General features: G+C 39.3%; 1 protein-coding gene across 9 annotated transcripts in view; it reads left to right on the forward strand.

The window, feature by feature from the left end:
* APP (amyloid beta precursor protein) overlaps window positions 1-24562 on the forward strand; it is a 244752-nt gene that overhangs the window by 212475 nt on the left and 7715 nt on the right. For 6 of the 9 annotated variants that reach the window (XM_069475007.1, XM_069475009.1, XM_069475012.1 and 3 more), the window contains 4 exons: window positions 5389-5610; window positions 11993-12046; window positions 18432-18532; window positions 22317-22463. In XM_069475007.1, coding sequence (XP_069331108.1) covers window positions 5389-5610; window positions 11993-12046; window positions 18432-18532; window positions 22317-22463 — 524 coding nt within the window. The remainder of the gene's footprint in view (window positions 1-5388; window positions 5611-11992; window positions 12047-18431; window positions 18533-22316; window positions 22464-24562) is intronic. The other 3 variants (XM_069475008.1, XM_069475010.1, XM_069475014.1) reach the window with 1 other exon arrangement.

Consider the following 24562-nt stretch of genomic DNA (forward strand, 5'->3'; position numbering starts at 1 on the left):
AAAAGGATTGGAAGTAAAGAAACTGCAAACACCATCCAACCAACCTCTTGTGATTTTAGGGATGAAAAACACAAGCCTTAAGGAGTTTGAGAGGCCATGGAGAGATTAAGTATAATAAACAGCATCACAGTTATGTGCTGAGCCAAGAATCAGACATGCACAGAACTGTGATTAGAAAATTAAATCTGATCTCACAGTCCTGGTGTGGGCAGAATGCCTAGATTGGATGACAGCTGATTTATAGTGGAGCTTCCTGATAGGGAAAAATTAGTACATCCCATTTACAGATACTTCCAGTGCAGCTGTGTCAGGGCAAGGAGAAAGGGGGTCATTGTGTAGCTGTAGGGGTGTGATCCTCAGGCCCTCAGGCAGATAGATGCAGAAGTAAATATTTATTTAAAAGATAAAAGTTGGCTATATGTTAGAGGAGATTGAAAAGAAATTTCCTTTTGGGGAAGAAGCTACAGATAAATATTTTTCTACCAGGAACCAGAAGCATCAGAAAATAGGAAAAATAATAATGGCAATGGTGATTCTGTCCTAGACAAAAGGAAAAACATCAAACCGAGGGACTTCGTGTTCTCACCAGTGCCCAAATCAGACCTTGGACAGCCACGTTTTACAGGCTGAGACGGTACCTCCATTATGTGAAGAAAATGTGCCTGTCCACCCAACAAGTGTGCAGTGTGTAGAAGAGGGCATTCGGTAATTGTAACTGCAGCTTGTAAAAGAGAATCGATTGGTTTGACATCTCTAAACTTTATTTTCTTGAAACCTAAGGTATGGCCATTAAATTTTTAGGAGGAGTTTGGCTAGTGGATTAATAACTAAAAGAAGAATATTAGATGAATTCCTGTTTTCCATTCAATGGTCCTTTTATTTTTGAGGCCATTTCTCTCAAAATGAACAATCATGGTCTATTGCTTCTACAAAAGCTAAATATTTTAGCCATTCAAAGATAAAATTACTATTGTCTCTTGATGTTGCTTTCTTTAAAATAATTTCAATGATAGCTAAGTGCTAGAGGTGGGTTTTTTGTTTGTTTTTGTTTTGTTTTTAACTGTTTACTTACTCCTTAGTAGCCTTTATATACATATCCTCCAAGCATTTTTTAAAAAGCCAGGTTACAGGGTTCATTGTGTGTTTACTGTTTGAAATTAAATACCTCTTATCGCTTAAGCCATAGGTTAAATATTATCATCATTGAACTCAGTTAAATATTTCCACTTTTAACTGCAAGGCTCAAGTGCCTCGGTATTATAAAAGATGTTTGACTCCAGAGGTAACTGCTGCAGTTTGGGGCAATAGCAAATAGTTTTGAGGGGGAAAAATATCTTAGGGGGAAAATAAGCATAGTCTCTTAGTTTAACACAGCAGTTGGCAATTGTAGATGCTTAAAAGCTTTGAAAATCCCTAATGTAGGCCATCAAAGCATTGTAATAAAATATTAAGTTAATTCGGGTAAAAGGATTCTCCATCAGGGCCACGAATGTAGTAGAAGTGTGGTTTCCATATGAGTAGTCTCGCCACAGAAGTCAAAGAGAAGGTCCCACTCAGAATGAACAATGAAATAATCATATTTGACTCTGGATATTTTGTCATAGGCACAGTTGCCCGGTGTCAGTGTGTTAAGACATTGGCAACACCCTGGGCCTTTCATAACGTCTTGAGCTAGCTGGCTGCCTTGGACGTTTTATGATCATGAAATTGAATCCTCCTTTTGGCGATGGCAATTCATCACGTCCACCTCTTTTTTTCCCCTTAAAACCACACTGACTTCATTGTTCCAAATAACACAGCTAGGGGAGGTTATTTCTAAATGTCCTACGTGAAATTAAGATAGTAACATGGATTTCTCCTATTTTGAACAACAAAAAAGCTAAGTGCTTATCACGCTGCCAAAAACATAATTTTTCTTGAATCTTTCATTCCTTCACTCATTTTCTGAAAATGAATATAATAAATAAGCCACTGTGGGGCTTAACATTCTGGTGGCCATTTGGAGGAAATTTACTGCCGACAGTGTAAGAGATAAAAGAGGAAAAGGGGTGCCCCAATCTATCTCAACCGGAAATGCCCTGGACATTCTATGAAGTACGAATGTAATATTTTCCACTGTGACAATCTCCTACTCTACCTTTTTACTGCTAAGGGCTAAGATGCATACAGGACCCACTCCAGCTGCCCATACCTGGGAAATGCCTATTTGGGGGACAAAAGCAATAACTGTGCCATAGTGCTGGTGGTGATTAAGTCACTTTACAATCCCATAAGAGTGGAAGATATTACTGAAGACACTGGACCGGTGTTATGCTTATAATGCCTGATTTCTACATTTACTCTGTAAATGAGCAGTCCACTAATGGGACTGGGAGTGAGCCCCTTTTCTGACACTGTGAGAGGCTAAAATAGATGAGGACAAATGCAGGGAGGTTAGTGTTATGCAACCCAACACTTGGATTTCTGCACTGGTGCTTACTGGCCATTGGATCTCCCATCCAACTACTAACCAGGCCCAACCCTGCTTAGGTTCCGAGATCATACGAGATCGGGCCTGTTCAGGGTGATATGGCCATAGACAGGATCTTGAAAAGATTACTTCATCTCTCCCAGCCTCAGTTTCCGATCCCATCAGGATAACAATGCCTGCCCTGAAAGGAGAGTCATAGGGGAGGGGGGCATTTTATCTGAGCATTTTAAAGAATTCATATAATTTAGATAAGCAGAGATAGGCTTCTCAGGTAGCAGGAACAGAGAACAAAGGTGTCATAGTAGGAATACATGATCCCTTGTGGGGATAACCCAAGCTGTTTAGCCCGAGAGAGGTGTGGTGTAGACAGCAAGGAGCTGTGAGCTTCACGGCCTTCAGCATCTGGCAAAGGAGTTAAGATTAATTCAGTGGAAGATGAGGACCCACTGAAATGCGAGGGGCCAGGGGTAGCCATTCCTTAGTATCAGGAAAAGATCTAGGAAACAGAGAAGAATAAAAATCAGTAAGGAGACCAATGTCTTAGTCAGTTTGTGCTGCTATCACAATACCCAAGACTGGGTAATGTATAAACAATAGCCTTGCTCACAGTTCTGGAGGCTGGGAAGTCCAGGATCAAGGCACCAGCAGGTTTGGTGTGTGTTGAAGGGCTGGTCTCTCTGCTTCCAAAATGGCACCTTGTTGCTGCATCCCCCAGAGAGAGCAAACCTTGTGTCTTCACATGGCAAAAGAGCAAAAAGGGCCTGAGCTAGTGCGCTCTAGCCCTTTTCTAAGGCACTAATCCATTCCTGAGTGTGGATCCCTCATGACTTACTCCTCAAAAAGCCCCACCACAATGAAGATGAAGTTTCAATACATGAAATTGGGGGACCCTATTCAGACCATAGCAAGCAATGAAGAGACCATCCAAAGAATCCAGGCAGAGAGTAATGACGTTCCAAGGGGCATGCAAAAGTGAGTGAGAAATGGATGAGAAAATTCACAGATGCAACTTAAATGGATTTGTCAGTAGTGTAAGAAATACAGAGTCATGGATGGTTCTGAAGGCGTCAAGCCTGTGACTAGGAGAATGTTTCTGCCAAGATTAGAAAACAGGAAAGCAGGAAGGAGCACCAAGGGGCCCTGAGTATAGTTTGTGCCTACTAAGTTCACAGGATCAGGAGGGAGCTCTAAGTTCATATCTCCACCAAACTGTTGGAAAGATATAAATTTGAGCGGGAAGGAGAAGTCAAAGCTGGGGAAATACACTTCAAATTCATCCAAAGGTAGGAGATCTTTAGTGTTTCAAGAGTGGGTAGGATTCCCAAAGGGGAGAATTGTAGAAAGAGATGGAAAGAGATATAAGAAGAAAATAAGAGGGAAAAGGAAGCAAGAACATTATTCAGAGATGTCGTGGGGAAGAAGCTCAGTACTGTGTACGCAAAACAGGAAACATTTCCAGATGTAGAAGGAGGGTAAGTGATAGTAAACCCCACAAAACATCAAGAACAGCATGGCCCCAGGAGAGGCCGAGAGCTCTCTCATTGGGGAAGGTTCTTCCCTCTCAAGAGAAATGTGTAAGCACCAATCATCATTCCAGAATATCCTCTCTTTAGTATAGGAAGTGCTTAACAGTCATAAGCACAAGATTTATATAAAAGAAATGTCCATTTAATTTATTAAATCAGACATTGGCTACATTATTAGCCTCTACCTAGGACTCTGTAAGACATGAAAAAGTTACAAGAAATCTAACGGGGGCCTTTTATCTGTAAGGGAAAGGTCATTGCAAGCATCAAATATTGAATTTTAGAATGGTGCCACAGCTAATAGCGATATATTATGACTCCAATTAGACTTCAAAAGGACTGATTTGCTTGGGATTCCATCATTTACAATCTCTCGCAATAAAACTGACTTCATGGAAAGTTATTAATCGCGTGTATTAATGCTATTCCATCAGATTGTTTTAATAGGTATATTTGAACAGAATGTAAATTTTTCAGAAAATTTTTTTGCCAATTTAAGAGAGAATTTGACGGATGGTAGTAAAATGTTATAAATCAAATTTAAATCTTGATTTTATTTTCTTCATTTTCTCCAGCAATAATACTAACCAGTGACGTGTCTGAAATGTTATACAGTATAATAAACTCTTGACAGGGGTATGATTTGAAAATGAGATATTCTGGTTGATCCAATATTGTCATTAATAGCACAAATGCTCTCTATGGATCGCTAATTTAAAACAATATATAACACAGAGAAAAACCTGGTAAATCCTGGGTAACATTATAAGAGATTCACAAATTTTGAGACCTTGGGTCAATTTTTAAAACAGTAATTGCACTTGATACAAGGTTATGTTCTAATAATCTCTTTTTTCCCAGTAAAAATGCATTTCAGGGCTGGGCGTGGTGGCTCACGCCTGTAATCCTAGCACTCTGGTATTCTGAGGTCGGCAGATCCTTTGACCTCAGGAGTTCAAGACGAGACTGAGCAAGAGCGAGACCCTGTCTCTACTAAAAAAATAGAAAGAGATTAGCTGGACAACTAAAAATTTATAGAAAAAAATTAGCCAGGCATGGTGGCACATGCCTGTAGTCCCAGCTACTCGGGAGGCTGAGGCAGGAGGACTGCTTGAGCCCAGGAGTTTGAGGTTGCTATGAGCTAGGCTGACACCATGGCACTCTAGCCCAGGCAATAGAGTGAGACTCTGTCTCAAAAAAAAAAAAAAAAAAAATGCATTTCGGTAATCCAATGTGTGATTTGAGGATTTTCACTAGACTACCAGAACTTTGGATAGGTCAACGATGCAAGATCATGCATGTAAAAGCAGTTGAAGTTACCCGATTGTCAGTAAATGGTAGCTGCTGCTGCTGTGATCGCTGTTACTAAGGAGACGGTTTGGTTTTGTTTAGATGAGCTGCTTCAGAAAGAGCAAAACTACTCGGACGATGTCTTGGCCAACATGATCAGTGAACCAAGAATCAGCTATGGGAACGACGCCCTCATGCCATCTTTGACCGAGACGAAAACCACCGTGGAGCTTCTTCCCGTCAATGGCGAGTTCAGCCTGGACGAGCTCCAGCCGTGGCATTCTTTTGGGGCCGACTCTGTGCCAGCCAACACAGAAAACGAAGGTAAGAGTCCCCTGAGGGAGCAAGATTGTTCTGGTAGCTACACATGTACGTGTGTCAGAGAGAGGGAAAGAGAGATCTTTTCTTTTTGTTCTCGTGTGATTTTTTTTTCTCTGATTGTAGTAATAAAATATTTCATTTCAGTTTCACTTCAAGAAGGAAGTATGAGCAGTTACTATGTAGCCATTAAAATACTATTATATCCGTGTGAATTAGTCTTTACCTTTTTTCATGCTACAAAGCAAGTAAACTGAAATTTTTTGGAAAAGATAACAGCCCCATTGTATAGGTGGTAAAATCACGATGGTATTGATTACCCAGAACACTTTCAAGTAAAAGGCCTCTCCTCTCCCAAAGATCCAAGTTGGCATTTGGGGCAACGTCACCTTTTGGAGTTCCCAGTCCCATACAGAGGTGGTGACCCACAGTATATTATTCCAGAGGCAATTCTGCACATGAAAAATGTGTGGCAATAACATTTTTCTAATTTTTATTTTCCCTTTCTTTCCGTAATATAAAATGATATAATAATAAAAGCAGATACATAAAGAGCACGTACTGTATGCCATGTATTATTTTTATGACTATTTTTCAAATGAGAAAATGGAGGCACCAGGAGACTAATTTCTTTAGTAGTGATTTTTGGTAGGAATTTTTTTTTTAAATGGTTTCTCACTGAGAGGTATATTGTTGCTTCTGGAATGAAAGCACAAACTTCAACTGATGTTTACGAGATAGAGGCCTAGAATGCCAGCTTCAGAGAAAACAGATATAGGTAATGAAATCAAGGAAATTACAGCTCACCAGCAGAGAGAAAAGATTCTATAGGGTCTGCATAAGTGGACATTTGACAGGTACCAAAATAGTCTTCATTGGCTACTCATTTGTACATGAAATTTCAGGTTCCATTAAATGTTAAAGGCAAAGATAGAGTACAATGTATAAATAAATTTAATTTTGCTTGAGATTTAAAGTTTTTTGTTTAGAAAGTTAAATTTAAGGCAGCTGTCAAAACTAAGGAGCACATTGCTGTACATGTTTTTTCCTATGACAGTTCAGAGAAGTAAGATTTTTCTATGTAAACAAATTTGTGCAATAAATGATGTACTTTTTCCCAGGGATTTCTTAGCACAAATATCTGTTTAGCAGAGAGCATCTTTTAGTATGTTTTATCATTTTTACAGGTTCAGAAGTATAAAATTACAAATGCATAAACACCTTGATGTCTAGATACTAATAACATGTTTTTCAAGAATACAACAGGATTTTACCTGTGATTTTCTTTCTTAAAGTAGCAAATTTTAATGGTTGTTTATATTTGTCATACACCTCATAAAGTGCAGTCAGTGTACTTTTCAGACTAAATCTAAAGTTCAATATTAGACCTTATTTGCATTGGACAAGTCTCTTTTTAAGAGAACCATTGCAGAAAATCATTATATAGACTATTTTCACAATGGGAGTAATCACCCCAAATTGTTTCCTTAATTTGAAAAAGAGCACCTTATAGTAATATCAGCAGATACAAACAGCAATGTTATTGATGATGTAATAATAATTAAAACTTTACCATTTATGAAAATAATTATTCACATAGAGAAAAAAACATGTTAAGGACATTTAGTTATCAAAGACCTAAGTAACATCCTTATTAAATTGTATTATAACTAGAGTGCTGATTGTGTCACTTTTTTATGGTTAGATTTATTTTGGCCATTTAAAATCTTCCTTTAGCCTCTAATGAGAATTTTTTGGGGAAAATGTCCAATCTTATTTTGCAAATTGAATGCATACTAGATTTGCTCTTTTCCTAACAGCACACATTGTAGCATTAGCTGTGAGAAACAGTCTGTACATACACACACACATACACACACACACACACACACACACACACACAGGGTATGGCCAAGATGCCCAGTTAGCCAAAGGCCTTGAGTTTGTATCACTGGATCCTTGGTGAAGATGCAGTAATTACATTGCCTAGCCTTCATCAAAAGAGCTGATATTCTTGTTAAAAAAAGCTTTTGTTTAAATAAGCAAAATCTTATATAACAAAATTGGAAGGCAATGGTGCTTAAGATCTCAGAGTCTTGAGTAATGTTTCTCATCATTATCAGACCCAATATTCTTTTTGTAACTATTTTAAAAAGCCTCCTCAATGACCAATTTGTAAAAAAAATTGGCAACGTTTGGGGGGAAATCAATATAATGGAGATAATTGATAAAATATGTTCCAACATGTAAGTGCTCAGGCCAACGACTACTGAAAACAGTGTCATAGTCAGGTGCCTGGGCCCACAGGGATGTGGCAGAGTCAGGCAGGCTGATACAGGGGGCTGTTTCGATTTAGGTTTTACAAGCAGCATAAGCATTAGTGATGTCATTTTCCAAATTAAAAACTACAGAAATGCTTTGCGTTTATATATAAAATTTGATTAGGTTCTGGGTTCACATTGTCATAAACACCTGTGTATCCAGTGAGAAATTAGAAAACCATGTAGAGTGCAGGGCAATTTTTATTTGTTGGGGTTGCCCTGTGCACAGCATCTGACATCTCTGGTACCCCTCCACTAAAAGCCTTTAGGATCCTCCCTCCCACTCCATTCCCCCTAGTGACAACCAAAACCACTTCCACATTCCCCACCATCTTGTAGGGTATGAAGTACTGCCCACACTCCTAAATGATACGGATCTGAATTTAAATTCCAGCTCTGCCTTGTGCTTATGAGCAAATTACTTAGCTTCTCTGGCTATCTGATGATCTATAAAGTAAGGTTGATAATAATTCCTAACTCAGAGATATGGTATGAGCATTAAATAAGAAGGCATGAAAAAGCTCTTAGCAAAGTGCCTGGAACACGGTAAATGGTCAGTGGTAGCTTTTTTTTATTTTAATGGAACCAGGATCATCTTAGAGAGATTTTATCAGCCTGTCTCAAGATGAATCGCCATATGGCCTAAACAATGTATCTTTAAAATAATGAATATAACAAGCCGTATAATGAGATACAGTCCTACAGTGATCCCTCGTCTCTCCTCTCCATAAACTTGTTCCTTCTTAGTCCTTCTTTGTACAGACATTTGCACATACATAGAGCTATTAAAAAATATCTAAAATTCTCAAAGGATTTCCTTTCATTGTTCATGCTGTCCTTATCATCATAGCTTCAAATGCTTACCAAAAAATTTGTTGATCTTCTCAATAATAATTAGTCAAGTCCAGAGGAAGGTCTGATGCCCAGGCATTCTTTTAATTTACATTGAAAAAAATAAGCATATCACGGTTTGCCAATATTATAGGCTGTGGAATAGCTACAATTTGCCTTAAGGAATGTTTGGTCTTTGGTTTCCAGATCCATAAAATCTAAAGGAATGGGAAAACTCAAATGAAACTGTTGTTATAGAACTGTTCTCACGGATCACAAAGTGAAAGAGTATGTATATTTTGCAGAGTGAAGCCGCCCTCTGGTATATTTTTAATTGGCCATAAAGAAGCAATGAGGAAGCCAATTTAAATGGTGAAATCAAGGTTAAATAATGTCTTTCATTAAACCTACAACCAGTCCTTTTTAGGCCTCTCTTATCTATATATAAAACTGGTTTCCTGCTGGTTTCTTATTACCTAAGGCCTGGTGAAAACATTGTACAAGGCAGTACTAGCTTGGGTCTATTACAAGGAACATCAGAACTAACGAAGTCAAAAATCCCAGAGTCCCTATCATTCTGTTCCTCCTCTTACAAGGAAGGATTTGATTCAAAGCTGCTGAGAGCAAGAGAATAACAATTTGTGCCTAAATTTTATCTTAACTCTTTAAGATAATCTATTTCTTATTTTTAACTTACTAAAAAGCCAGTGTAAAATGTTTTGAATGCTCTATATTGATGAAGTCACTTTCTGGTTCAGTAAGTAAAGATCCATTTGAAAAATTAGAAAGTATTTGCAATGGATTGGGAAATAATGCACTACTTTGTCTTTTCGATGTGTGTTCTTTTGTTGCAATAATGTCATAATTGCCTTTAAAAGAAAAAAACCTTTTTTGATATATGCTCCCCGAACTCAAGAGCTACTTATTTTTTGAGCATTAACGCATGCTAAATCAGCTTCGAACTGTTAAAGCAGATGACTGTTTAAATCACTGAAACTATTACTGTTTGATCTTCCTAAAATATAGAAAAGGTCTCATTACTGTTCTCAAGTATTACGTACCCAGTAAAAAAAAAAAAAAAAAGGAAGAGAAATTTATAGGAATAATCTCCTCACTCAGAGATAACTAACGTACCATTTTGTGGTAATGACTTTTAGACTTTCTTCTATGCACATTTGATGCTTTTCAATATTCCCTCAGTAATTGTAGTATAGTGCTTTATTATTGGTAAGTTTCTCTCACATAAGTATGTACCAGCGAACCCTGGAAAAACCCTGTTTACATGTGATAAAACTGAGGTTCAGAAACAACGTCATTTCCCCTAAATCACAGAGAAAATAATAGTAGCATTAGCAGTGGACCCTGGGACTACCAGCTCTTCAGCCTGCATTTAAACCACAGGTACAACTGCTTCCCCTGAGTCAAAGATACATTTTCTAATGACTTCACTGTAGATATATGTGATCAGCACCACTTCTGGGTGCTTGTTGGCCCTCCTGCATGTGGTTTGGTGTGTTCTTACCTGCAACTAAAGCACCATTTGGGGCCCTCGTCACTGGGAACTTCTGAAAAAGTACAATAATCCTTCGACTCACTCCATTTTATGAAGAGTAATAAAGTTATTTACTACAGGTTGTTGCAGATGGGAAAAAGATGAAATACAGAGAAACTGAACTTCATTGTCGAAATGTATTTGTGAGTTGCAGAAGGAAGTGTGCCTTCTTCCAATGCACTAAAGTGTCCTAGAGGGTAGTCATCCTCGCAGCACTAGTCATTATAGAATAATAATGGGAGACTTACTAAGTGCAGTTTTATAGTATTTCGGAGTTTCTGAAACAAGCTTAAAAAGTTATTTGTTCTCACTACACTTAAAAGATAAAGATGTTATTATTTCTGTTTTCCATATGGAGAAACAGCCTCAGAACTGGCCACTTGCCCAAGGTCATGGACACTGTAAACGCTGGGCCTGGGTTTAGGTGCCTCTGCTCTCCTTTCTAGTCCACCACGCCACCAGTCTATGTGAGAAAGGACCGAACCACTTTTCTCTTTTATGTCGCCTAAGTGGCTTCCCAGAAATATTTTCTTATATTTTTGAATACTTGGCTTATTGCCACTTTTTCCAGGCCGCCCCCCCCCCACCCCGTCCCTGTCAACATGTGGCATCCAAAATCCATTTGGACCTAAATCTCACCTTCCAGTGCCCGGCCTGTGTGCATCAGTACACTGGGTGGTTCCACTGAAGTTGCCAAAAGCCGCCCCATCCAGCACACCTGGTCTCCATCCACACCTGTGCTCGCTTCTTGTCCCCTTACTTTTACATGTGCCTGGCCTTTCCCGAGGGGCTTTTTCTCCTCCCTCAGCTTCATTTGCTCCTTCACCATTTATTAATCTTCAAAGTCGTGCTTCTTTCTCTCTGCCTGGTTCCTTCAAAGACAGACATAAGTGCAAGGAAATACCTTCTGAGCGTCAGAAGCACTTTGGAAATGCGGGGGTGGTGAGCAGCGGTGAAGGATCCCGAGCCGCCCACGGCTTGCCTTGGGCCGGACCCAGAACGCATACAAAGGGAAAATCGTGAATGCTGACAAATCTAAAACGAAACAGCCTCATTTCACACATTTCAGCTGTATGTCAGCTATCAAATGGAAACCAGCTTTCTGACAAAAAAGAGAAAGACTGCGGTTTATCTCTAATATCCTCAAACTAAGGACAAATTAGATTCGCTAAATGGCAGATTAGGTGGTGAAACTTTGCTCTCCCGGTAAATTCATATTTGCATTTCTCCCGGAAATTTCACAAAGTCCTTTTGTAGTTAATTAACTGTAAAATAAGATAAGATTGAACAGTCGTAAAAGGAGGTATCTTGAAGGTTTTCCGCTGGGCAGGGTATAATATATTTTACTTCTAATCAAAAGCCAAGAAACTATCTCTCAACTAGTTCAGGGGAAAATCCAGCCTCCGCGTCCACTCTTCTTTGATGTCGCTGCGTACCCTGGTGAGTGCTTTTATTAGAAAACCAAGGCGCGGGGTTGGCACGTCAATCACGATAAGCCTTTTGAGGAGGTGCCCCTCCCGTTCCGTGATGCTTGGGACTAACTCAGCGGTTCTTTTCCAGCTGCTCCTTTTTTATAACTTGTTTATCGCACATGCTTTTTTCCCTGCTCTGTGTTCAGGAGCCACAACTTACCGTCTTGATTTGTCTCATTTGCTTTTCCGTGTCTCTCGCTTCCTGTGCCCAGTTGAGCCCGTTGACGCCCGCCCCGCCGCCGACCGAGGACTGACCACGCGACCAGGTACCCGGCCCGCCTGGCCGCGCCGCTCCTTGCGCTTGCGCTTGCGCTTGCGCAGACGTCGTCTCCTCGCTCCACTCTGAGCGTCTCGCGGCAGAGTAGAATTCCAAGTGACCGTAGAAACCAAACTTTTTTAAATTCTTCCTTTCTTTTCCTTACACTTCATCTCCCAAGTTGCTAATGAAGTGACCTGTTTTTTGTTTCTGAGCTTTCCCAGGAAACCTAAAAGAGAGCCTTTTGTGGGTTTTTTTCTTTTTTTTATTTTTTTTAAGGGGAGAAGATTATATAGAGCCTGTCCTCAAAAACAGAAGCCCAGACAGATGCAGACTATCTGGCGGTGACCTGGTTACTGCTGGGAACATCTCTCCTTTCCTTTCCTGTTTGGTGTCCAGATGGGGCCTTTTCTAACCAAACTGGGCTCCAACTTCAATCAGTTACTGAAGTAGACATGATTTCCTGAAAATACCAGATTTGGTGTATCTCCAGAGCCAGAAATACTTACTTTTTCTGTTTTGTGGGTTGTATATACTTATTCTCAATGAGTGGCTAAAGTAACACAACAGATGTATGTGCATAATTTTGCACATACGCCCTTTATTTTTTATATTACTTACAAATCCCATTAACACTGAAGTAGACGCTTCCTTTTTACAGTTTCCCAAGCCTTAAGAAGAAACACATTTTCACCCTTTGTTCTGTATTTAGCCTGTTCAACTTAGTCTTGTGAATATTGTTGCGGCACAACAGAAGCGCGTCCACACCTGGTCTCTACTCCCTGCACAGCCTCACGCAACTGGTAGTAGCCAATGTGTTCAGCGAATCAGGAACAAGAGGGAAGTTATGGAGTTGACAAATCTATATATTCTAGGAAGATCTTCTTCCTAAATAGCACATACCTTCCCATATTTCTTTTCTTCTTTATTCTCATAATGTCCCCATGCAATAGTCAAGGAACAGGAAATTAATGTTCTTTGAAGATATTAATAACACACAGAGGTCAGCCTTTGCTCCCTGATTCAGATACAGTCGGCAGCGGGGCCAGAAGGAGACCTTGTCCCTCTCTCTCTCGCTGCCAACGCAGGCTCCAGCCATGTCTGCCTCCTGCCACAGTCACTGATAAAGACTCAGAGTCCACCTTGTGGCATCTTCGTGACCTAGTGCTGTGATGAACAGTGGCAGCAGAGACAGGAGAGTGACACGTCTTGACAGCTGATTCTGTTAGTTTTATGCATCTCTGTCTGTAGGGCTTTTCTGGGGAACTTAAATTACAGTGAGTCAGAGACAGTTTCCATTCTCCTAATGTCCTCCTTATTGTCAGTGTCATGTAAGTGAATTTCAAGGAGCCAGCGGTTGACATTCCTATTCTGCTCAGCCAACTGGTGCGGCCTTAGATCAGTTCAGATCTAATTGCAACCAAAACCGGCTCAGGTTGGTCATTTGCCTTGGGACTTTTTTTTCAAGATGCTTCCCACTTATTTTTAAAAGAAGACTTGCTTTTCATCTCCAAGTATCTAATGTGATTTAGAAGCCCTCAAAGTTCCTACATTGGCAAGCTGGGTCTATGTGTTCCTTCTGAAATATCCAGAAAGGGGTAACACCACCAGTTGATTTGCTTTTTCCTTTTTCTCTTTTTCCTAATCTAATGTGAAAAGCACATTTCCATACATTGTCAAACAAAAATAATCTATTTTGAAGGAAGAACTAGAGAATAGTTAGTAGTAGTATACAGGTGGAAGGGAGAAAGTCATCCAAAATCTTTCTTGTAACCATAACGACGTTATCTCATTTTGATATTTCACAAAGATCGAAGCACTAAATTCTGTGGAGGGGCAAAAGAAATTAAATGGGAAGCTCCCTGCCCTCCAGATCTTGAAGTAAAATAGAAGGAACACCTTGCATATTTGGAAAGATAGATGGAATTTGGAAGGCAAGAAAACACAAAGCAACCTAAGTGCCGACAAGAATGTTCTGTGATGTGAGCAAATGGAGCACAACCAGGGGACTTGCTGGAGATGGGCTTCCAGAGAGGCTGTGAAAGATTTGAGGCACCTGGATTGACAGAAAACAAGGGAACAGCCTATATAGACAAGAGGGCAGCCTAGGCCAAGCTTCCTTTCTTACACTACGAAAGGTTTGGGTTGCACAGTGTGATAGCCACAGATGAGAAAGAATACTCAGGAAGTGAGGAAGATTCTAGTTAAGGCATGAACAGTTGTGAGTAGCAATATTTGCTGGATATATATTAAGACATGCATGTGCTCTATATTTTTGTGCTTGCAGTGAGTCTATAAAGCACTTGGACTAATTTCCCCCCCATATTTTATAGCACAGTTTTGGTTCTTTATCATCACATTTTTGAGACCACGCACTTGAGTCTAATGTGCCAAATTATATCTTTTGACTTTTACAAACTTAGAAAACCCTCCTGAGTTGTCATACGTCAATTCAAGTAGTGGCATTGTTTTTGAATAATCACCGTTGTCACTCAGAAACAAGTCGAGAAAGGGTTTTGGTTTTTGTTTTCGCCCACCCAGTGCTATATAATCATGACTGAGGTAAATGACCTCTCCTTGACTTCCCATATTTGAAAAAACCAGGAGACTTTAACTTCTAGAAGGTAATGTTAAGTAGGGACTACAGTAGTAACAGTGGTCATTTCTGGGCATAACAGCCATTATACCTATTCCTCCTGGCTTATTTCCAAAGAAAAATAGGCTCTGAAGGAATAATTATACAATCAGCAGAATAAAAAAGAAAGATACATTAGTAGGCTCTTCACATGGAGTGGAAAGCTACCCTTCCCATTATAATGTATTACTGCCCTTCTCTAGTTCAGGTAAAGGAAAACCAGGTCTTTGACCCCAAGCCAAGTAAGAGGTGTCATGAAGAACATACCTCCCTTAGCCCCCAGATGCACGACAGTGTCCCCCACTCTTCAGGACTTAGAGGAAGAGAAAGAGAGAGCTGGAGTCACCAGGGCTTAGGATGGAGTCACACAACTCGGGCCTCTTGTAAGCCGATAAACCAAGGCCCCTGCCATTTATTTAAAACTACTTATACCCATCACGTTTCATTACATGCAATACTAACTTATTATTAGTGACATTTCCCTATGTATGGGCTTATTAATTTTTTTCTCTTCTAGTGAGATTTGATTAATGTATGAAAAGTCTTTACTAAATGACTATCCGTGCTAAATAGAAATGAACTAGCAGGAGCTCTTTCTGCTAAGAGCCTCTCAAACTATTAAGCTATAAGCATTCATTATTTGTTGTTATGCAGACTTATTACATGAATTTGAATTTTTTTTTTTGAAGACAAGGTCTCACTCCATTGCCCAAGCTAGAGTACAGTGGCATCATCATAACTCACTGTGTCCTCAATTTCCTGGGCTCAAGCAATCCTCCTGCCTCAGCCTCCTGCAACTACAGGCACATACCACCACACCCAGCTAATTGTTCTACTTTTTGTAGAGACAGGGTCTCACTCTTGCTCAGGCTGGTCTTGAACTCCTGACCTCAAGCAATTCTCCCACCTTGGCCTCCCAAAATGCTAGGATTACAGGCATGAGCCACCACGCCTGGCCTGATTTTTTTGTTTGTTTGTTTGTTTTTGGGTTTTTTTCTTAACTACCAAAAGTATTGTCAGTATCCTTTCAGAAATAGTGTGGGCTTACAAAATTCTGAGTAGAGAGCTCATTCTTTATTTATTTTTTAGTGTAATTATTTCTCCCCCCCTCCAAATCTAAAAGGGAAGACTATTTAAGACAGTTTTCTTAAAAATCTCAGAAATACAGTTTCAACTGTCAGATTGCTAGATCTCGATGACAGAAAAAGAGTGTGCTATAAAGAAATGGGTTTATATAAGGATCTCAGATTTTAAAGAGCTTATAGAAAGATAAAAATATGCAACCACTGAGAATTAAAAGAATGTTAGCATCACTGCCCTATAAAAATAAGGGTCAGGAAGGTTAGAGGACAGAATGAGTTGAAACTTATGAAAAATGTTAATAATTTTAAAGTAAGAAAATACATAAGAACAGAGAGCTTTGCAGGTCTCACAGTGGGAAAGGGGCCAGCGGATGGGCATTAGGTCAGTGAGAGGCCCAGAGTTAAAGAGATCAGAAAGAAAGGGAAACTGTCCACTTTGATAGTGTCTTTTTTTATCTATATTTGAACTTGTGATAAAAGGAAATTAAAGCCCAAGATAGATCAAGATGAAAAAAGAAAGTACTGCCTCTTATGTTAGTTATCTATTGCTGTGTAACAAATAACCCCAGAAATTAGCAGCTTAAAACAGCAAGCATTAGTTTCTTACAGTGTTTATAGGTCAGGATTTGGGGTATGGTTTAGCTGAGTGGTTCTGATGCAGGGTCTTATGTGAGGCTGCAATCAAGAGATTGCGCGAGCTGTAGTCATCTGAAGGCTCGACTGAGGCGGGTGAGTCTGTTTCCAGCTCACACGGCTATTCGCAGGATACCTCTGCACCTTACCGTGCAACTCTCTGTAAGTCTGCTTGTGTAGCCCCACTACACGGCAGCTGGCTTCTCCCACACCAGGTGGTCCAAGAGAGAGAACAAGACGGAAGCTTCGGTGCCTTGTATAACTTAGTCTCAGAAGTCATACACCATCAACTCTGCCATCTTCTGTTCATTAGAAGCAAGTCACTACTTCCAGGCCATACCCAAGGGAAGGGAATTAAGTTCTACCTCCTGAAGGGAGGAGCATCAACAAGTTTGTGAATATGTTTTAAAACCACCACATCTCTACCCCAGTCCAAGTCCTTATGACTCAGACAAATAGCAAGCTAAGAGAACTGGAACGTGAAACAGAGCCACTGTCCATAGTTTTTGTGGAACTCTGGAGAAAAGGAGAAGAGCTGGGAAGGTAAGGGTAGGAAAATGTAGTTCTGAAAAGCAGAAGGGAGGGATGACAACTTCACAATGTTCAAGCCAGGTGTACATTGACATTGACCATGAGTCTGTTTTCGGATAGATAATTAAACGGAAGCTTTTCCAACAGTTGGACAAGGAAACTGAGCTATGTCACAAGCAGTGTGGATTCCCTAAGTGTTGTCAGATTTTCCTCACCTTCTTTTTGTGCAGACTCTGCCATTAGACTGGCACATCATGTGCTGTGGACATTGTGCATTTCAGTGTCAGCAAGTTACATGGCAGGTTTCACAGCATCTTGTAGACAAGATTGAAAGAATGATTAGACCAAGAGCAAGAAATTAGTTCCCATGGGAGCTGGAGGAACTGGGAATGTGTAGCCCAAGTAAGACAAGAATCGACAGGAACATGTTTCCTCTCTTTTGGTGTCTAATACCTGTTGAAGGTTATAATGAGAAAGGGAAGGTGAGGTTTGCTCCGAGTTTAACCAGGATCAAATGCAGGAAGTTATAGGAACACTGATGTTGGCTTAATAGAAAAAAGGCCGTTCTAGTAGGCAAATCTCCCTGAAAATGGAGGCAATCTGATATACTCCCCTGTGTTCAAGCAGGAGCTGAGAATCTGCCCCTGGGTGGGAACACTGTACACGAGATGATTGGAAAAGCCCTTCTCATCCTAAAATTCTGATTTTTGACCATTAAATGCTACATCGTGGAAACTGATATTTGTACTTTTTACTTTCATTTTTGTGTTTAAAATGACTTTGCATTTTGTTTTTAAGCTTCAGATTATTTGGTTAATGAAATTCATTGTAACAATTAATGTGAAGAATCAAATAGCAATTCATAGAGAAGGAAGAGTTAGTAGGTTATAAATTCTGTTAGTCTCAAAGAAGCATTTTAAATATTATGTGCTGCAGCTCTTTATTCAGCAGATGAACCAATTATAATCTGTATCTATAACTGGAACACTTAGCTAAATAAATTACATAATTTTTAGAATGCTTCACTGCATAGATACATGAACATAATTTATTTGTAATTGGAGCCAAGCCCCAAAGTAGCAGTTTTGTTCTACCAGGTAATTAATGCTCATTTTTAAAGACTTTTATTATTTTTTCTGAAGTAATGAATGCACATGGAAAAAGACTCATAATAGGCTAAACAATAGCCCCATATTCTAGGAACAAATCTTTGCCAGCCTCCCAACCAGCATTTAACTTCTGCTTTTCCCCTTTTCAAAAATTATACCTTGTATTTAAAGGCAGTAGAAGCCTTAAGTTTAGATTTCTTTAATCTTTAATTTCTTTTTGTTTGAAAATAGGCAGTGGTTTAGGATTTAAATACAGGGTGCCATTTTTCTTAAAGAGAGTCATTCATCAATTTTCCTCACACTTCAGGCCTAGAAAGAATTTTTTGGTAGCCTTTGTCTCATGTTATTACTATTCATAGGTAAAACTGATTGGTTGTCCCATATTTTGATTATCGTATAATGCAGGTTCTGGGTTGACAAACATCAAGACGGAGGAGATCTCTGAAGTGAAGATGGACGCAGAGTTCCGGCATGATTCGGGGTATGAAGTTCATCATCAAAAATTGGTACGTAAAAATAATTTACCTCTTCCTGCTACTCGGTTTGTCTTGTCAGATGACCTATTAACTAACTCTTGGTTCAGCCTGTGCCAGAAATCAAACTATGGAAAAGGTGAAAACAAAAATAAAATGCTTGCCTATAGGCTTACCACAAAAACATGAAGAAAATGAAAAAAGCCTCTGTATATAGTTCTTTCTGACTACAAGTCAGCTACGCCAGGCAGGATTTAAAGTGGAATTCATTTCAATACAGCAGCCACTTTAACTTCCACTCTATTTTCTAGGGAAATAGGTTTATAATAGGTTTATTTGAAGGAGCAGAGTCTCCAATAAACACCTGCAAACACGACTTGGTTTTACAGAACACTTTTTATAGCCGTTAGCCCAAGTTCACGTCTGTAACTGTCTACCTTTGTGTGTTCGTCTCCCTCTCACCCTTCCTTCTCCTTCCCTCCCATGATTAATTTCCCTTGCACGGATAAGATCATGGGGTGAGCAGGACCCCGTGATATTCCCAGTAGTATTATGCATCAAAAAGTTTGAGCAAGGAAGACAGCAGTTTACTTTTTAGATAAAATCACTTTTTTTCTGCCCAATGTCAGAATTGGAATAAGTCAAAAAGTAACCATCTCCTTTGCAGGCAGCTCCAGTAGTTATATAAAATCCTTTACCAAAAGCTTAGAAATTCACATAAAGCAAATCCCAGATTATGATAGGGTTCCTTCCACCTTATCAGTAAGCGCAGTCAGGAGGTTAAATTAATAAAAAAGACAGTTTTATCACACATTCGTCAGTGAGCAAAAAATGGTAATAAAATTCTCACAGGAATAATATTTGAAAAGTATTCTCACTTCTTTTTTTGTGTGTGTGTGTATATGTGTGTATGTGTTTCAAGCAGAAAATATCTTTCCAATGTTCATACATAAAGTCAATAAATCCTAGTATTAATATCCAAAAGAAAATGCCTTAAAAGTAATATTTATGCCTCCCTTCACTCTAAATAATTGAAGCATATTAAAAACTGACTTGGGATTTGGATTTGCATTTTTAACTCCTGTAATTTTTTTGTAAAAAGACATTTAGCTTTTTGAAGCATAGTTTTCACTGGCAGGATAATCCAGTATCAATTATTGTAAAATCAGGAGCACTCTTGATTGGGTTAGTACTGAAGAGTTTAAAAAAAAAAACGGAGGAACTGCTGAAGAGTTGGGAATTGCTGGGGCAGAAAGCTGGAGATTAATGTGCAGATTTGCATTTTCTGGTGCCTGTGTCATATAAGCCCATCTCCACAATCCGCACTAACTCCTGTAACGCGACAGTGACTAATGGCAGCAGCAGCAATTAGGAGAATTAGCTCCCTCTACTGAACTAGTTGATAAGATAATGTACTATAATTAGTGCAATGAATATTACGAAATTACAGTATTTTCTTAAAGACACAGGAATATGTCCAGACTTGCATTTATTCCTGATTACCTCACCCTAGTATCATTAGCTAAATAATGATTTGCTTTTTATCAAAATGTTGAGCTAGCATATTTGTTTAGTAAGGGGAATAATTATGGACGGCTTCTGATTTTCTGAGCTATACCATGAATAATACCCCCATTTAGAAATTTGCTTTGTTTGCTATATCTTATATTGCTTTTTCGGATTGCTAGGATGTTAGTTTTAGCTGTGAGAATTGGTCATTTTACTATCTCGAGGCTACAGTGAAAGAATTATTTAGGAAGCTACGGGCACACCTCAGAGATTCCAGGACACCACAATAAAGTGAATATCACAATAAAGCAAGTTACACAAATTTTTTTTATTTCCCAGTGTATATAAAAGTTATATTTATACTACAGTCTATTAAGTGTGCAGTAGCATTATGTCTAAAATAGCAGTGTACATACCTTAATTTAAAAATACTTTATTGCCATAAAAGTTCTAACAATTGCCTGAGCCTTCAGTGAGTCGTGTTCTCTTGGCTGGCGGAGGGTCTTGCCTTGGGGTTGGTGGCTGCTCACTGACTGGGATGGTGACTGCTGAAGGCTGGGGTGACTGCGGCAATTTTTGGAAATAAGACAACAATGAAGTTTGCTGTATTGATCGACTCCTCCTTTCATGAAAGATTTCTCTATGGCATATGAGTATAGTATAGTATCTTTACCAGAAGTAGGTTCCATCTAAAGAAACCACTTTCTTTGCTCATCTGTAGAAGCAGCTCCTCATCCATTCAGATTTTACCATGAGATTGCAACAATTCGGGCCCATCTTTAGGCTCCATATCTAATTTTAGTTCTCTTGCTATTTCCACCGCATCTGCAGCTTTTGATATCAAGTGAGAGGCATGCGACTCTTCCTTTCACTCGAACACTAGAAGCCATTGTAGGGTGATTAATTGGCCCAATTTTAATATTTTTGTGTCTCAGTGAATCGGGAGGAGGGGGAGGGAGACAGGAACAGCTGGTGAGTGGAGCAGTCAGAACTCACACATGTATCGATTAAGTTCACTGTTTTACATGAGTGTGTTTCATGGCACCACAAAACAATTAAAAAGATAACATCAAAGATCAGTGATTACAGATCACCATAACAGATATAATAATAAAGCTTAGGCGAGTGGATCGCTTGAGGTCAGGAGTTTGAGACCAGCCTGAGCAAGAGCGAGACCCCGTCTCTACTAAAAATAGAAAGAAATTATATGGACAACTAAAAATATATATAGAAAAAATTAGGCGGGCATGGTGGTGCATGCCTGTAGTCCCAGCTACTTGGGAGGCTGAGGCAGGAGGATTGCTTGAGCTCAGGAGTTTGAGGTTGCTGTGAGCTAGGCTGACGCCACGGCACTCTAGCCCAGGCAACAGAGCGAGACTCTGTCTCAAAAATAAATAAATAAATAAATAAATAAAGCTTGAAATGTTGTGAGAATTACCAAAATGTGATATAGACTTGAAGTGAACACATACTGTTTTATAAACGGTTAGAAATGTAGTGCCATAAATATAGCATACTGAATACATTTCTTCTTTACAATGTTCTCCAAATTCTTTTTATGTTTAAGTCAAATAAACAGCTAGAATAAAGCAACATTTTAAATTTTGGTTTCTGGGCACAGTAGTAAGAAAGCATGAGTTAAGAATGACTTAAAATTCTAGTTGCCTATACTTCCCTTTGAAATAACATTACACTTTAAAAAGCATTATGCTGCACAAGGTTAATTAGAGTCCTACTGAATTACTAGAATAGATAACAAGATGTCTTTTTCTTTTTGTTTAACTCCTTTGCTTCAGAACATTTATTCCTATGTGTTAAAAATGTCCCTCCATGGAAATTGGGACATCTGCAGGTTTGAAAAGCACCTAAGGCACAGTCACTTAGAGTCATGTATCGGGTCTCCCTGCCATGGCTGGGAAAATGCTGACCTCCTTTCATCATCGTGATCCGTGCCTTTCTAGCTTTTGATAGATCCAGGAGCTACCTTCACACTGCTCACCAAATGTTCCACCTGTCAAAGGGTTTCAGGTTTCTGCAGGCTTCTGTTTTGACATGTGAGGAGAAGGTAGACTTCTTCTAACTGGGGAAGCCACATGTTGTACCTCATTCTATAGACGGTGGTTGTCATTCTTAAGAAGTAGAAAATGTGATTTTTTTTTTTTTTTCAAGTAAGCACCAAATACATGACCAACCAACTCAAATTTACAGCGAAAGATTGTGTTAGGGCAGAGGATATGCTGAAACTTTTCACATACCTCATCCAAATGTCTCCTACAATGACAGTCCTTTTTCTTGATTTGTTTTCAAGGTGTTCTTTGCAGAAGATGTGGGCTCAAACAAAGGTGCAATCATTGGACTCATGGTGGGTGGTGTTGTCATAGCAACCGTGATTGTCATCACCTTGGTGATGCTGAAGAAGAAACAGTACACATCCATCCATCATGGGGTAGTGGAGGTAGGTAAACTTGGCTACATGTTTGCAAGTGGAAATTAAAGGAAGACTAACTATGAGGGATTTATGCTTGGCATAAGGCTGAGAATTATCTAAGTATCTCTCCTTTGGGGAAAAAAAAATGATTCCTCCATGATGTTCAAGTTATAGCTGTTCTTTTCTTGCTTTGGTTTTCATTCATTCTAACTTACTGTGAATATATGATCGAGGCATTGAGATTGTGTGTCATTATCCTAACTTACAATTTGTATTGAAATTATGAAAAGAATATAAATGATAATGCATGGCATAAAAAATTATGATGACCATTATAAACACTTTTTTAAAAAACAATAAAAGCAGTTGTCAGAAGTTAGAAATAAAAAACAGAAGTGGGAGGTTATTTTTTCCCAAAAAAAACTAAATACATTTATTCCTGGATTTCTTTTGTCTTAAATAGTCTGGCCTCTAAGTAAAACCAGGTAGCAGTAAATGATACTGATTTTCAGTATGGATTCAAGCCTCATAGGAAATCACATTGTACCAAACAGCTCACCAAAACATGCGTGATTGTCATTTAATATGTTCTTCAACCTCCTACCCTGCACTTCCACCTGATATATCTTAGTTTCAAGGTGTTGGAAGGAAGGAGATTTACAGATAAGTTCTTTTTATGCCTTTAAAATTCTGTTTTGTGGGGAGAAAATAAAAAATCTCACAGTATGTGTAACTTTTTAGGAAACTGTCTTAGACAAAGTATGAATTGATACATTTTGAGAGTTATAGAATTATTAGAACCAAAAGAGATCTCAGTGATCAAATTGATCTTCTCATTTTGTAGATGGGGAAACTGAGGCCCAAACAGACGTGTTTGCCCAATGTCAAACTAAGTAGGGTCAAGGTCAGAGTTCACATTTCTCTACATAATACCCATTGCCTTTTCATCAGAGAAAAGTCTATATATTTACGGGGCAGAAATAATTCAAATAAATTAAATTTGTGGCAAAGCCAGGAATCGCATTTTATTTAGCACTTAAATGTCCACAGACTACTTGGTTACAGGAGCTGCTGATGGAAATTGGTTATGAGTCTTACTTCCCTTGGCCCTACTGGTGTGTATGTGCTAAAGAGCAGTGAGATAAATGATACCCAGGAAACAACAGGTAGCAGGATGGAAAAGAACTGAGTGGTTCACAAACTAGAGTGTGAGCACATCCAAAAAAATCAATGAGCATATCATCAAGTTTGGGGCATTGCTCTTTTTGTGGTAGTATCTCTAAGCTTATGTCCCTTGAAACAGCGTAAGATGTATTTTCATTAGTGTCAGTTTAATTCCATGTTTGGGCAAATGAAAAGGTTTTCATACTTGAGTAATTTAAAAGCCCCTTTTAATTTCTTTAATATAATTGTATCTTTTAATGGCCTTGAACTGACAAATCTGCCCACGAAGCAGCTGCCTATCTGCAGAATTTCTATCAGTTAAAGTGCCTGTGCTTGATGCCAAAGGCCAAAGAGCCCATCTAGGACTGTCATAACGCAGAACTACAGACTGCGAGGATGAAGCAACAGAAATTTATTCCCTCACAGTTCTGGAGGCGAAAAGTCAGAGATCAGGATGTCAGCAGGATTGGTTTCTTCTGAGGCCGCTCCCTGTGGCTTGCGGAGTGCTGTGTGCACAGGGCCTTCCCTCTGTGTTTTACTGTGTCCTGGTTTCTCCTTACAGGGACGCCAGTCATATCGGATTGGGGTGCCCCCTGATGACCTTATTTAACCTTAATTACCTCTTTGACTCTATCTCCAAACACAGCCACATTCTGGGGTACTGGCAGGTTAGGGCTTCAATGTCGGAATTTGAGGGGGACACGATTCCGCCTGTAACAGAGCCCAGTGATGAGACTGAAAAGCAAGGCCTCTACCAGGGGACCCCCTGGCTGTGTGTGAGACTTACCAGGTACTTTTCTAAAAGCGCACATCCCCAGGTCCTGCCCCAGACCTAAGGAAACAGAAGTCCCAAATAGGAAGCTGGGAATCTGAGTGTTAAAAATTTCTGCAGCTAACTGAGACGTCCACTCCGGTTGGAGAGTGACGGACACGAAGTATTAATCCTCCTTGTTTTAGTTCTC

The sequence above is a fragment of the Eulemur rufifrons genome, chromosome 7 (assembly GCF_041146395.1).
Source record: "Eulemur rufifrons isolate Redbay chromosome 7, OSU_ERuf_1, whole genome shotgun sequence".
Lineage (NCBI taxonomy): Eukaryota > Metazoa > Chordata > Mammalia > Primates > Lemuridae > Eulemur > Eulemur rufifrons.